This window comes from Chiloscyllium plagiosum, unplaced genomic scaffold, assembly GCF_037043375.1.
Source record: "Chiloscyllium plagiosum isolate Xiang-an unplaced genomic scaffold, Cpla_swu_hap1 HiC_scaffold_7, whole genome shotgun sequence".
Taxonomy (NCBI): Eukaryota; Metazoa; Chordata; class Chondrichthyes; order Orectolobiformes; family Hemiscylliidae; genus Chiloscyllium; species Chiloscyllium plagiosum.
The window spans coordinates 66177732-66194368 of record NW_028270145.1 but is presented as its reverse complement, the minus strand read 5'-3'; the positions used below and the strand labels follow the sequence as shown (position 1 = coordinate 66194368).

Genomic DNA, 16637 nt, shown 5'->3' with positions numbered 1-16637 from the left:
ATCTTCACAGTAAACACTGATAAAATACTCATTTAGTAGCCTCCCCCATCTCCTGCGGCTCCACACATAGGCCATCTTGCTGATCTTTGAGGGGCCCTATTCTCTCCCTAATAACCCTTTTGTCCTTAATGTATTTGTTGAATCCCACTGGATTCGCCTTAACCCTATTTGCTAAAGCTATCTCATGTCCCCTTCTTACCCTCCTGATTTTCTTAAGTATACTCTTGCTGCCTTTATACTCTAAGGATTCACTCTATATCCTGTCTATACTTGACATATGCTTCCTTCTTTTTCTTAACTAAACCCTTAATGTCTCTAGTCGTGCAGCATTCCCTACACCTACCAGCCTTGCCCTTCACCCTAACAGGAACATACTGTCTCAGGGCTCTTGTTAAGTCATATAAATCTGCACCCATCTAATGTTATATTATGTCCTTCTCTAGTACTATCCAACACACACTTTTATGCACCATATTCCTCTTTTCTACTTGCACATGTTGGAGCTTATCTCTCTGCTAATTTAAATTCTTCCCTAGCACAGTCACTATAATAACACTAGTTTTAGTTCTTTGGAGGTGCAAGTTGTCCCCTTTGAATAGACGACTCCCACCTCATAATTAGTCCCATTGCCTTACACAATGCCTCCAGTTATGCATTGATCCTCCTGCTCTTCCCATTTCTATTCTCCCTGCTGTGAGTTAACCACTTCCGTGATTGTACACTTTAATTTTCTTCCTAGCTCCTGAAAGTTAAACTATGGGACCTTATCCTGACCTTTTCTGTTGGGGGTTTCATTGTACAATTCTGGGTAATTTTCATCCCTGTAAAGAATATTCTACATCCTATGATGTCCTTTACCATGCCACCAGAGAAACAACATACCATGCACCATGTCATTCACAATGACAGTGGTGAAAATTAAATCTCCTAATTTTCGAATGCACTTCTACACTTTGGTGTTCCTTCCAGTGAATTGATACCATAGTCTGGCTTGAATGCCTTAAAAATACTGTCATCCTCCATTGCTGAGTAATGGTTTTTAAGAGTGACACACGCTAAAAAACTCCAGTACTTCCTGATCTTCCTATTCTGCTGGATAGTCAGCAATCTGCTATTCTGAACTCAGTCTTAAGTGTGAGACAGCCTCTTCCTTGAATGTGCAATTTCAGAGACTCCAGTTATCTCAAGCTTGGAAAATCTCAGTAGAGGCTCAAGCAGGTAGAGAAACTTGCTCCTCACACATCCCCAAGACACATTAAGTGTCCTAAGGTTTCCACATGGAATTGTATTGCCTTTCCTTTCACTTTAATTATTGTAATATTTCCTAACTTTTATTTTGTTGTCTCTTTGTTAGCCTCTATAGTGAAAACTGATTCAATAACTTTCCAATTTCAGCATCATCTGCATGTTTACCTGGCTAATCCTTGAGCGTATGCATCCCTATGTTAAACATTTTTTATAAAAACTTGTATGTCTGTAGAATACTTCATTTATATTTATATTCATATCGTCAAAACAATTGCTTTATCCCTTTGCTAAATTCATATTTCTTATCATCTTTTATTTATTGTTGGTGGATCTCTTCCTTTAAATTTTATACACACCTCAAATTTTTGCAAGACATAATTGATATTTTATTTTTATTTTACATTGGAATATTTCCCTCCTGAAATGAGGATAGGACTAATACAGTTATTGGTAGGGCCTTACAGAGTGTTGCCGAACAAAAAGACCTAGGATGGAAGTGCATAGCTCCTTGAAAGTGAAGTCACAGTTAGACAGGGTAGTGAAGGTGGAGTGTGGTACACTTGCCTTCATTGGTCATTGCATTGGGTACAGAAATTGGGATGTCATGCTGTGGCTGTACAAGACATTGGTGAGGCCACTTTTAGAATGCTGTGTTCAATTCTGGTCTTTCTGCTATAGGAAAAATGTTGTTAAACTGGAAAGGGCTCAGAAAAGCTTTATAAGGTTGTTGTTGGGATTGCAGGATCTGAGATAAAGGAAGAGACTGAATAGGATGGGGTTATTTTCTCTGGAGCATCGGAGGGCTAAGGGTGACCTTAGAGGTTTATAAAATCATGAGGAGCATGGATAGGGTGAATAGCCAAGATCTTTTCCCCATGATAGAGAGCATAAGTTTAAGGTGAGAGCAAGATTTAAAAGGGACCTGAGGGGCAATTTTTTCCATGTATGGAACAAGTGGCCAAAGGAAGTGGTGGAGGCGGGTACAATCACAACATTTAAAAGGGATCTGGATGGATACATAAAAAGGAAGGGATATGGACCACATGCTGACAAATGGGACAAGATGAGTTTAGGACATCTGGTCAGTGTGAATAAGTTTGACTGAAGGGTCTGTTTCTGTTGTAAATAATTAAATTACTCTTTTCTGTAAACACCACCCATGAGCCCACCTGTCAATACCTTTCTTCAGTTTACCTTTTTATAGCTCCATTCCTATTTCATCACAATGGGCCTTTTTGTCATTTGTTACCTTGTTCTCTGTATCTCTGACACTCAATTATTATCTTGAATCTTAAGACATAACAGTCAGTCCTTCTTAGCTGTTTTCCTACACTTACTTTGCCCATTTGCGTTAGTTTAATGTGTATTTGGTCAGGAAACAGTCTTTTATACATTGTAAAGATGTCACTCTCTTCTCCCCTTTCACTTTTTTTCACTGTCAGTTTAATTGGGAATAAATGAAGGCTCACATAATTTGATGGTATTAACCACCTCATTTAGTCAAAATATCTCCCAACACTTCCTTTTCACTATTTGGTGGCAAGTCGTGCACCCTTAATACTGTGATCAATCACTAATTATTCGTCACCAGCTATATGGATTCTGCTTTATTGCTTTGTTAGTTCAATGCTACTTGCTACTTTCATTACTTTATTCCTGATGAACACACAATTCTCTCATCACTCTTTCTTCCTTTCCTATTATTTCTAAGCATTTTATAGCCTGCAATAATTAAATGCCAAACAGTTAATGTGTTTAGACCATGTTTCTGATTACATCAGTTTCTTCAGTTGAAACGATTGCCTACATTTTTCCTGTTTTGCCGCTGATGAGCTCGACATTGCTGTACAGGTAATGTATTATTGACTTATCCTTCATTAGTCATGCTTTAGTTCACTAGGTACTTTATCACATCCCACAAGCTCTTCTAGTCTGGAAATATTTGTTATTCTTGTCTCTTTTGTACTTTGATCTATGTTCTCATCCCTTTCTTATATATTTAAGTTAGAATATTGGAAATAATATTTAGTCCTCGTTGGATACATTGGTGTCAAGGGAATGGCATGATACAAGATAAACTGGATAATGAGCTAGCTGTTAGGCTATCAGCATTTGCAGGCTAACTTTTAGACACCATAAATCAAGGATCAAAACTATGAGGATTTGTGGTTTATGATAATAATTGATAGTAGACAACCTTTTTTCTATATGGACAGGCTGTATTAACAATGACGACTCTGCAGATAAAGGGTAAGCAATACACATAGGCAGTCCATTGGATTGGCACTACATCCATTAACTTAAAACATTCACTTCTTTTACCACTGGTGCACATTGGAAGCAACGTGTACAATATACAATATGCACTACAACAAACTCCTGTCACTTTCTAAATCCAGGATGTGCTGCAATCTGGAAGGACAAGGTAACAGCACATTGGATCATCACCTCCAAGCACAAGCCATCTTGAGTTGCAACAGTAATGTGTTCCTTCACCATCACCGAGTTAAAAACCTGAACTCCCATCCCAACAATTCGGTGGATGTACCAACACCACATGAACTACAGCAGCTCAAGGCAGTGGCTAATAGGGATGGGCAAAAATGCTAGTTTTGCGAGCAATGTTCAAATCCCATGAAAGCATATTAAAAAAAAGGTTAGTGGAATGAGCAAACTTGTGCAAATTATGCCAAGAAGCATCAGGTAACATTTATTAGCAAGGAAATCTAACAAAGAATAGGAATCTGGATTAAACGGAAAGCTACTAAATTTTGAGCTATGATGACATAAATCATTGAGTGTTACAACATCGAAACAAGAACAAGAAGGATTAAAACAAAACAGTAATATTCCGGGCTTCATAAGACAGAATACAAGAGCAATATCATTGAAATTTGTACAAAGCAATGACTAGACTATCACTTGGAGTTTTTGGTGTATAATCACAGGAGAAGCACAAAAACTACATTCGGTTCAGATTAATCAGGGTGAGAAATGGTGATTTCAGAAGAGATGGGAGATATGGTGATACTTTTACAGAACCAAAGTATCCCAAGATGAAATTAGCACGTCATTATTTTTAAATATAAATGGTGATAATGATGGTAGAAGTTGCATACTCTCCCACTCTTATCACGTGCCACTGATGTGTATTGGAAGGATTTTCAGGTAGATAACCAACATGTATGGTTCTGTTAGGAACATACCAAACTAAATGCAAAGTGGCAATCAACAGCATAATGATGGATATTAGGAGAAGTTTTCTTACATGGATATTTGATAGAGCATGTCATGCTTTGCCACTAAGTGATCGAGATAGAGACCTCTACATTTGCAGAAATGATCATTGAAGAAGATCTATTAGGGATAATTCAAGACAATTTGGTTGCCCTTGCAAACAGTTGGAACAAATTTGTTGATCCAATGAGCTCTCTCTTTGCTGAAAACATCTATAATTAATTTCACCAGGGATACTCGAGCAGTTGGCTTGAAGGACAAACTAATTTTAAGATTAATCAATCCTTAAAATATTATTCCAGAAATCATGACATCAAGGAAGATCTAAATGAAGATTTCTAAACATATTCATGGTATTTCCAAATTATCTCTTATCCTGGTCATCAAATCATCTGTGAATAGCTGATTTTGGGAAAAGCATGCTCTAGGTTATTCAGACATTCCATACTTACTTGTTTCCCAACATTTTTAATTGCTAGTTGTTCTGGAGTCATTTTATCCTCCTCCTCTACAGCCTAGAAGGAAAATACATATTCGAATGTAAAGTTTATCATTATCTCAGCTAGACATTTAAGGCCATTTAGTATAAAGTTTTTTAAACAAGGAGTAAAACAATTTTTAGCTGGCCATTGTTTTATTAATATGGAGGAGTTACAGTACTCTAGCATCACTATTCTTCATTACCTTGTTGTAATTCTTGGCCAAGTCCAGCATTTCTTTTACCACAGTTTCATTAAGTTTACAATGCTCACTGTAGTCTTGAAGTGTCAGGCCCTCCATCCAGCTTTTCTTATGCAAGTTCAACAACATCTGCAATGACAAATAGAACCCAACATAAACACTTACTGACTAAATAACAGGATTTCAGCACAACTTAAAATCTTAAAAATAAATAAATTGTTTGAAAATCCTGCACAGATAACAACTAAAATTCTAACCTGTAGCAGGCCACTAAAATGCCATCAGATGGTATTTCAACACATCACAATGCCCATAACCTACATCAAAAGGAACATAGCCACTTATATGAGATTGTGCCCCCAATGATCTCAGTGATTAATATCTGACAGTTAAGGTCTGCAAGAATGTATCTCACTTTTAGAGTGTTAACTTGATGATGTTGGCATGCTGAATTGATGTTAAATCAATGAAAATTATACTTCAGAAGGAAATTCTGCCTTAACTTGGTCTCTTGTTCCAAACACATAACATCAATGTGCCTTAGCAAACCAGTCATAAATTGCCTAGATTCAACCAAAATCTGCTTATAGATATAGATGCAAGAATTAATAACTCATTCTTCCAGGTTACCTTTCATCTGAGCATAATTGTAATATTACTGTGACTTGGTTTCATAATGTTCTAAAATTCATTGCCAATTAAAAATAATCAAACAAGCGTAACCCGTATTGATGGATAATTTAAAGCCAATGTTAATGTTCAAAAGACATATTCCAAGGATTAATATCTGGATAACCTACAATGGAAGAAAGAAAGACTTGCAATACAAAGCACTTTTCATGACCATTGCACATCTCAAAGTGCTACAAAACTGGACTCAATTTTTGAAGTCTAGTCACTGCTGCATTGTAGAAAGCAGGACAGCTGATTTGCACTCAGCAAACTCCTACAAACAGAAATTCGATAATAACCAGATTATCTGTTTTTTTAATGTTGATTGAGGAATAAATATTGGCCAAGATACCAGGACTCCCCCGCTTTTTCTTTTGAAATACTGCCATGGGATCTTTTGTATCCACCCACGGAGGCAGATGGGGCCTGTGTTTAATGTCGCATTTGAAAGATGGCATATCCAACTGTGCAATGCTCCATTAATACTGCACTGATTTTGTGTTCAAGGCCTAGAGTTGGTCTCAAACCTGAAAATGTGATTCAGAAGGAAGAGTGCAACCAACTGAGCCATGGTTGACCATCTAAGTCAAGATTTCATATCAGAACATACCACAATCCTCTCTTTAAAATTCATATAAAACCTTCACCCTTTCAGAATGAAAAGCAAAAATAAATATATGCAAGAGAGAGGTTTTTAACGGATGAGATGCACATTTGTTGAAAGATGCATACAGTATTCTCTATAGTAGTCCCAAGGTTTTTGAAAACATATTTCCGGTATATTTAGCAATAAAAGTAACACAAAAGCCTACTGGTTGATTTTAAAAGGGTTTCAGGAGTATTTGGGCTTTAGATAATTGACAACTAAAGAGCAATCCCCAGCATAGCATGGCCCAGCATGTAAAAACCAACTGCTATAGAAGTGACCTGCTGGTACTGGTATTCTCACATAACAGGCAACATTTCATTTCTTTCATGGGATTTAGGTGTCACTGGCTGCAGCAGCATTTACTGCCATTCCCAATTACCTGGGGCAGTTAAGAGTCAGCCACAGTGCTGTGGCTCTGGAGTAATGTGTAGGCCAGTCCAAGTAAGGATGGCAGTTCCTTCCCTGAAGGATGCTACAGAACCAGACGGGTTTATCCAACAATGATTTAATGGTTATCATTAGACTTTTAATTGCAGATTCTTACTGAATTCAAATTGCACCATCTGCCATGGCTTTAAAAGGATTTCACAGAATCATTTGTTAAGAATTTCAAAATGGTGTACTTACCATATTAGCCCATAATAAAGGTAACAATGTGTCAGAAAGCATAGACATGAACCATTTGAGAAGTTTTCATGCATTTTGGAAATAGTAGTATTTCTGAACTCTGAAAATATGTTTTTATCCTAGCACAATAATGTATTAATGAGTAGTTTACAATAGTCATAGAGCTGTACAGCTTGGAAACTGACCCCTCTGACCAACTCGTCCATGTTGACCAGATATCCTAAATTAATCTAGACGCATTTGGCCAATATCCCTCAAAACCCTTCCTATTCAGATAGCCATCCAGAGGCCTGTTAAATGCCTTTATAACTGAATAGAGTTCAATGTTGTAATTGTATAAAGCATCGAAAGTAATTAAACAATTCCTAAATTAGGATGACATAAAGAGTCAGCTGGTGGCTCAAATCATTTCATCCCTTCTCCAAGTAAGCACGAACAAAAAGGCCTCAAAATGTGTATCTGAAGGCATGTAGGAATGAAGTGCGCTGAACGTATGGACAATGTGCATTTGCTATTCTATGACTGAAATAGGTGAAATACCACCCTAACTAGTATTAATATATTTCCTATACATTGAAATGAAAGAGACATAATAAAGCCACTTATGGAACCTGGCTTTCAAGACAGAACTGTACAGTTACATCTGTAAGGGATTTTTGTTTTTAAGAGGAGAAAAGACCAGGAAGTCTTTCCAGACTAAATTGAGGACTGTAAATATCTATGGTATCAATGGAAATATGTTTATACTGTTGGGGTTACAACAGGTAGAATAAATACACAAGAACATTAGGTTTGTTTTCAGCTCCGAAGAATCTAGGACAAGCAAGTTTTTTTAAAAAATTCAGTCCAGAAGACTTCAGTATTAAGTTTAGAAGCAACTTCAGTTTCTCTTTTAGATGAAACATTCAGGTTTTAGAAAATTTCACGTCCACAGAATTGAAAAGGACCCATCAAAATGTCTTCAACCTTTATGGTAAGGAAACTGTCTGCAGTCAGTCAAAACCTTAAACAGTTGATATACGGGTGTAGTTCCACTGGTCCCAAGTCTCTAAAATGGACATCGGCAAATGAACTGAAAATTTGTTTTTTTTGTTTTAGAACTTGCTGGCTGTTTTACATTTTTAGGTAGTTTTTTTAATTATTTCTTTTGTGTAATAAACTGTGTTATTGAAGAAAAATCTTCAACTTTGTATGATTATGTCTCATCTCTAACCATCACACTAACTAATTAATCAAAAAAAAATCTATCAAGCCAAATTTAATTCTAAGCTCTGATTTGTCCAGTTGTATCATCAGCTGGGATCACAATGCTGCCTCAAACATCATCTGAAATGACACTTGAGATTTTAAGTAAAACTGTTTTCACAATCTTTGCTTTATCGTATGGACAATGTTTAAAATGGTTTTATTGTGAACTTGGAATTTACTGGAGCTTGAAAGGTAATAAGAATGTACAAGTAGTTTCACACAGCTCCCTTTCAACTTCTCCCCTTGCCTGAGGCATCATGACTTCAGGATAAACCGTCAATCACCTTTCTAATATGAGACGGCAAGAGGGAAAGAGAGGGCAGGAGGGAGAGAGGGCAGCCCAACGGCCCACTAGGACTATAGCAACTTTACATTTACCTTACAAGCTCACATCTTTGAGTAGATACATTATCTTCCAGAAACTAATGTCAAAAATGTCTTTTACGCATTGTTCCATTATTTTATAGAATCAGAATGATAACACAGAAGGACAGCTATTCAGCCCAGAGTTTTTAAGAGAGTCTGAATGATCTTTCAATTAGCCATAATCCCTTGCTTTCCTCACTGACCTTACAATTTTTCCTCTTTATGTATGTATTCAGATGATTTGTCTGCATAAGTGGAAAATAATGAAACAACTGCCTTTAATCACAGATGTCAGTTGTCCTTTCAACATGATAAATCCGTCACAGTATACATTGTAACTGAAGATTAAGGTTGTAAACTGTTGCATTCATCTAGCAATAATTGTGCTATTATGACTGCACAGCACAAAACAACTTTTTCTGGGCACATGTTTGTTCACGTTAATACATAAACATTTTGGTAAGATACCATGGTTTTCCCCCTTGAATCTATTCTCATCACACAACTACCAATTTTAACTTCTCTCTTCCCTACAAGGTTCTTAAATCAAACTTCATCCCTGAGCTCAATGCTCTAATGAAACTTCCTGTTCAAGTCGCTTCAGTCTGACTTCCACAATGCTGATAGTATTCACACACTGGTCACACATACCCTACACCCACAGACCAATGACATTCAACATGGGGCACTTCTGCTAGCACAGTGGAATTCATCATTGGTCTTCATCCCACACAGCTGTGCACCCCTCCAGATGGCTGAGACTACATTGACCCAGGTGGCTACCTCAGACCAGGGTGGTTTAGTCTGGTTTTGTAGCCTCCACTGCTGGTCTTGGGGAAGTCTTGACTGCACCTCAACTACGAGGACTTCCAGCTCACTTCCCACAAAGTAGAGCACCAATTTTTCCCTTCTCTAACATGTCTGGTGCCAAATCAGGAACTGTGCAAGGCAGTATCAGACTGTCCGTGGTTGTCCAAATGCATATGGGCCTGTTAAAGAGAGCATCGGCACCAGATATGTGAATCCCTTCGGATATCCCAACAGCAATGAGTTCTTCTAGGTATGTCAAGTGCTAGAATGGGGCTAGAATAGGTTAGAGGGGCATCTTACAACAAGGTAAGTAGTTCGTGAGGTTTGTTTGTTCAGATGTGGCAAGTGACCTCATTGGGCCTGTGGACAGAAACATGACAAAAATGACACTTTTTTTTGACCAAGACTCAGCCTTATCCTCAATTGCCCTCGAGCTTTAAAACAAAACAAAAATCCAATAGCTAGGATATGCTTTGTACAATTCAGAACTTTGGAGGAAGCTATCCTAAATATATTTTATACTTGAGTGTTACTTAACTAGATTACAATGTGAGAGCAAGCATGTTTTGGACCCCAAATCTAAGGAAGTATGTGCTTGCCTTTGAATAGGTCCAGAGGACGTTTACCAGAATGATCTTAGCAATGAAGGGCTTATCATCTTACGAGTGGTTGAAGACAGAGTCTGTACTGATGGTGAAACAAGTCATTGATTGCATTTAAGACAGAGATAGATAAGTTCTTGATTGGTAAGGGGATCAAGTGTAACAGAGAGAAGGCAGGAGAATGGGGTGGAGAAACACATCAGCCATGATCAAATGTCAGAGCAGACTCGATGAGTTGAATGGTCTAATTCTGCTCCTATATCTTATGGTCTTATGGAACCAAAGCTGAATAATTCCAACTTTTATGAGAAACTAAGATACAAATCAAGCCCAACAGTCCAGGGATAAAGCAGATAATGAATCAATGATCTGATGAAGGGCTTTTGCCCGAAACGTCGATTTCGCTGCTCCTTGGATGCTGCCTGAACTGCTGTGCTCTTCCAGCACCACTAATCCAGAATTAAATTATTTCAGTTGTGCCTGGACCCACCAATCCTTTCACATCTGTTCTAGGAGATGACAGAGATTTATTAATAGATCTGACTCTTTTCATTTCTGAATAGTTCATTTAGAGTCTCTCTTTATCGTTATAACAGCAAAATATGCATTATCAATATTCAACTTCCATCATTTGATTTTAGCAACCTAGACTTACATGGACTAAGTGACTTTAGAGGAGCAGCAGAATCGACAGTTCGGGCATAAGCTCTTCTGAGCTCCAGCATCTGCAGTCCTCACTTTCTCCTAAGCGATTTTAGACAAACACTGACCTAAAGTGGCTGCAGCAATCCTGTGACCATAGATTGAGCCAAGTTCAACAAATCAATGTTGAATAAATAAACTGTCTCAGGAATCAAAGATTATGGGGAGAAATGGGCAGGAACAGGGTATCGAATTTGATAATCAGCCATAATCAGACTAAACAGCTGAACAGCCTTAAAAGGCTGAGTGGCCTGCAGCTGCTCTTATATTCTATGTTTCTATGACTCAGATTAAAATGTTTTAACATACTGCATAAAAGTTGTGGTCCTGCTGAGATTTTTCATTCACTGCACAACTGGACTCTAATCAACTAGAAGTGATGCTAATCAACTCAAAGCTGGTTAAAACAATGACAATGCATTTGGTGCACCAACCTTGTTATGACAACTGTGAAAGTTATATTATATAACAACTGCTCTATAATGGCAAACTCAGATAGTTTAAGAAAATGTGAAGTGTAATTAAGGGTTAGCCATTGTTAATTATTTTTAACAATCTAAGATTTGAAGAATAAATGAACCATGACACGCAAAATAACGTTTTAAAGGCATAAAACCAAGATTAAAAATCCATCTTACCTTTTGTTCAAGTTCATTTTTCCGATAATTTATAGTGATAGAGTAGTAGTGCCTGTTTAATCCATGAATCAAAGCCTAAAAACATATAAAAATCCAAAGTGAACAATAGAAAGGGAAATAACAATTTACAAAGTTAACTTGTTGTGATTTATTCACTGAAAACAAGAGTTCAAAAGGTGCAACTAGTGACAATTTAATATACAAATAAAGATAAACAAGGAAGTTTCTCATGTGAAATATATAACATCAGTCAATCATGATCAGATTTGAAAATAATCCTTAGTGAAATTCATTCAGAAGCTAATTTAAGAGAAATGTTCAATTTATTTCACTTAACATATGTAACAGAAAGACTGAAAAGAATCTTGACTTAAAAGGTTAGCCTCAGAAATACATCAATAAGTTGAATGTATTTTCAGATATGTTCCAAATCACTTCACCATACTCATGTTTGTATCTCCCTGAATCAGTTAGATATTTATTAGTATCTTTGGAAACTTGCTCACTAATTTTCCTTTGCTACACAAAGAACCCAGAATCTTCTTGGCAATTAGTCTGAGAAATACAGAAAATTATTCAGTCTGCTCATGTAAGATTTAAAAAAATATTTTGAGAGCATAAGAACTCTCTGCGGTGTGCAGCTTACAAAAATCTAATAGGCAAAAATAGCTACTGGCAGGTTTAAAGGAAAAGAGCAGCAACATTTTCAAGTGGCTTTCAGTGAGTTTAAATTGATACAAAATGCTGAAATATTGTATTACGTTTTGCTTTTTAAATGGAATCTATAACTGACATACATCCGTTCATTTACAAATAGCGCATCCATCTTCTATCCTAAACTGCTACAACAGAAACAGAAACGAGGTCAAGATTTTATTTTAAATTTGTTCATGAGATGTGGGCAATGCTAACTAAGAGGACTGCAGATGCTGGAGATCAGAGCTGAAAATGTGTTGCTGGAAAAGCGCAGCAGTCAGGCAGCATCCAAGGAGCAGGAGAATCGACGCTTCGGGCATGAGCCCTCATGCCCGAAACGTCGATTCTCCTGCTTCTTGGATGCTGCCTGACCTGCTGCGCTTTTCCAGCAACACATTTTCAGCTCTGATCTCCAGCATCTGCAGTCCTCACTTTCTCCTAGAAGATTTTAACCTACTGCGAATCCTCTTGCAAGGGTGCCTTCCTTGAAGCTCTCTTCCTCCCTCCCTCATTCCTGAAGGGCTTATGCCCAAAATGTCGATTCTCCTGCTCCTTGGATGCTGCCTGACCTGCTGCGCTTTTCCAGCAACACATTTTCAGCAATGCTAACTAAGCCAGCATTCACTGCCATTCCCTGATACGGATATTGACAATGCCAGCAACCAACTGTAATTAAAGACTTGAGGACATATTTTAAAGCTCATTAATTTTAGAATATTTCTTTAAAAAGGTTACTCCACAAGTCAAGAAATACAATAATTCCTTCTACTTTAGTCTAAAAAAATGAGGAGGACTCCATACCAAAGGTTCCAGAACGTAAGGTGTGCATGATAGGCAAAGGAGGAGGCAACCAGCATTCCCTCCAAGTTTTTTATTAGTTGCAGTTGCCTTTAAGGTTTGTGCTTGACAAAACTTCTGGAACTGGAAGTCAATGCCACAATCTGCATGCCAATATCAAACACCACATGGGGAACATGTGTGCATACATGGCTGGGCCACACATGTTCACAAGGAATGCTGTGACAGTATTGTTTAAGGATAATTTTATAGTGCTGGAGAGGAACAACATTCAGAGGAACTTAAGGATTGAATCTATTTTGTTAGAACTAAAAAACAAAGTACCTCACATTACTGGGGGTATTCTACAAGCCTCCAACAACTGCTAAAGATGAAAAGAAACATATATGCAAGGAAATTACTAAACAGTGCAAGACATGGAGGGTTTTAGAGGATTTGGGTTATCCAAATATAGACTGGATAGTGCTGTAAAGGGTACAAATGGGAAAAGTTTTCTGCAACGTGTTCAGAGAATATTCTACATCAGTATGTTTCCAGTCCGAAAAGGAAGCAAGCATTGCTGGACCTGATTTAGGGTAGGTGGATCAAGTGGTCAGCGTATCAATGATTATAGTATCAAAAGATTTATATTGGCTATGTAAAAAATAGTTCAGAGTAAAGATAATAAACTGGGGCCAATTTTAATAGGATAAGAACAGATCTGGCCCAGGTAAACTGGAAACAAATAGTGGCATACAAAACTGCTACTGAACATTATGGCAGCCTTCAAAGGAGATAGCTTAACTAAGTCAAGGTGCATTCCCATGAGGAGGAAAGGTAGGATAAAGAAAACTCGAGCTTCTTCCATGGTGATAGAGAGTAAAATGAAGCAGAAAAAAAAGTGTACATGAAAGATGTCAAGTTGATAATTCCAATGAGAACATGTAAAAAGCTGTGAGGTAAAGTGAAAATTGAAATAGAAGCAAAGGAAGCAAATGAGAAGAGTTAGTCATTCTCATCAACCATAGCGTAACCAAAAGGTTATTACTGACCATTTACATTTGCTTAGTGTCTTTAATGTCGTAAAATGCCCCAAGGTGCTTCACAAAAGCATTACTGACTAAAATAAGACACCAAATTACCCAAATGAGATATTGGGACAACTGGCCAATAACTTAGTCAAATAGGTATATTTGAAGGAGCATTTTGAAAGGAGTGAGATACAGAAACAAACAGATTTCTAAAGGGAATTCTTGAGCTTAGGAGCTGGACACCTGATGCCACAAAAAGTGGAGCAAATAAGTCAAATTTTAGAGGGTCGGAAGGCCACAGGAGGTTACAAAGGTACGAGAGGCAATACCCAGGAAAGGTCTGAGAAAAAGCAATCTTTCATAAAAAATTAAAGTAAAAAGTAAGAGCAGAAATAGGCTATTTGGCCCCATGAGCCTGCTCTGCCATTCATTCTGATTATGACTGATTATCCAACTCAATAGCCTGTTCCTGCTTTATTCCTCATATCCTTTGATTCCTTTAGCCCCACGTACTATATTCAACTCCTCTCTGAAAACATACAAAGTTCTGGCCTTGAATGTTTTATGTGGTAGTGAATTCCACAGGCTCACCACTCTCCAGGTGAAGAAATTTCTCCTCAGTTCAGTCCTATTTGATGTACCCTATATCCTTAGACTGTGACCCTTGGTTCTGGGCTTTTCCACCTTCAGGAATATCATCCCTACATCTAGTCCATCTCGACCTGTTCAAATTTTATAGGTTTCACTCTCATTCGTCTAAAGATTATAGGATCCAGCAAATATAATCCTAACTGAATCAACCTCTCTTCATAAGTCAGTCCCACCAATCCAGGAATCAGTTTGGGAAATCTTTGCTGCATTCCCTCAATAGCAAGAACATCCTTCCTCAGTTAAGGAGACAAAAACTGCACACAATATTCTAGGTATGGTCTCACCAAGACCATGCATAATTACAGCAACCATCATTGCTCTTGTACTCAAATCATCTTGCTATGAAGGCCAACAAAATATTTGCCTTCTTGACCGTCTGCTGAACCTGCATGCTGATTTTCAAACAGTATATGAGGACACCCAGGTCTTGTTGCATGTTCCCCTCTCTCAATTTATAACAATTTCTGCTAAGTCTGCCTTCCTATTTTTGATACCAGAATAATCTTGCATTTATCCATAGTATAACGCATCTGCCATGCATTTGCTCAGTCACTGCACTTGCCCGAAACGTAAAGCATCTCTGTATTCATCTTCCTACCCAGCTTTGCCAATCTGCAAAATTGAAGATATTACATACAGTTTCCTCATCCAAATTAATTTATATTGTGAATAGCTGTGATATCCACTCATGTGATACCTCATTCGTCACAGCCTGCCATCCAAATACCTGGTTATGCCAATTCTTTTTTTTCCCCTGTCTGCCAACCAGCTTCTATCCATCTTAATAAATAATCTCCAATTCCATGAATTTTAAATTTTATACACAGATCTCTAATGTAGGACTTTGTCAAAAGCCTCTTCAAAGTCCAGATAAACCACATCTCTTGGCTCCTCTCACCAACTCCTCTGGTTACCTTCTTGAAGAAATCTAATAGACTTGTCAAACATGATTTCCCTTTTGCAAGTTCATGCTGACACTGTCCAATCCTGTCACTGTCTTCCTGATGCTTAGCTATTAATTCTTTCATAATGGACTCTTGCATTTTCCCCACTACCAATGACTGGTCTCTAATAGTCAGTTTTCTCTCTGCCCTCCCTTCTTAAATAGATTGGTGATCTTAGCTACCCTTCAATCTGTAAAAAATGACCCAGATTCTACAGAATCTTGAAAGATAACTGCCAAAGCATCTACTATGTCAACTGCCAATTCCTCAAGTTATTGTCAGACCAAGAGCCAATGCTAATCAATGGACAAAGAGGTGATGGGTGAATAGGACTTGATGCAAATTAGGATTATGGGCAACTGAATTTTAGACAAACTCAAGTTTACAGAGCGCACGACAGATGGCCAAGTCAGGAGAGCATTAGAACATCCAAGTCTGAAAGTAACAAGCATTCCAAAACAAATTCGCTCATGCAAAGATGGAGGTCAGCAAGTTTATGGGACTTCAACTCAATGCTCTGACGATGTACTTAAAGTACATTTTTGGTGACTCACCTCAGGGTCAAAGAAAACAATACCATTACAAACAATTTGTTTTGTTTCAAATCAGGCCCTACAAGAAGAATGTAGTTGGTGGTTAAGAAGCAGAGTTTATGATAGGGGGCAAGACAGTAACTTTGATTTTCCAACTGCTTCACTCGAGTTAAAATTTCTGCTCAACCAATGCTGGGTGTCATTCAAACTGACAGACAAAAGGGAGGCATTGGAGGGGCTGAGAGAGACAATGGTGAGACAGAACTGAACATCATCAATATACGTTTTTGTATAATGTTGCCAAAGGGCAGTACACAGATAAGAATTAAGAGACATCCAATAAGAGGTCTCTGGACGATTTGAGAAATCATGGATCCAAAAGAGAATGTACTGAAGGTGGTTCTCGGGCTGCAATGGGAATCCCAAGCAGTTAGATAACATGGAGGATATGATTCAAATGTGTAAATGGCAGTAAACAGGTCATGTAGAAATAGCTTAGTTTATCAATAGTCACTTATGGTGTCT

At 37.8% G+C, this 16637-nt stretch overlaps 1 protein-coding gene across 2 annotated transcripts in view; it reads right to left on the bottom strand.

Annotated features, from left to right (window-relative positions):
• psmd14 (proteasome 26S subunit, non-ATPase 14) overlaps positions 1 to 16637 on the bottom strand; it is a 108599-nt gene that overhangs the window by 7722 nt on the left and 84240 nt on the right. For both annotated transcript variants that reach the window (XM_043693868.2, XM_043693867.2), the window contains exons 8-10: positions 11481 to 11555; positions 5170 to 5295; positions 4938 to 5000 (exon numbers count right to left, since the gene is read on the bottom strand). In XM_043693868.2, coding sequence (XP_043549803.1) covers positions 4938 to 5000; positions 5170 to 5295; positions 11481 to 11555 — 264 coding nt within the window. The remainder of the gene's footprint in view (positions 1 to 4937; positions 5001 to 5169; positions 5296 to 11480; positions 11556 to 16637) is intronic.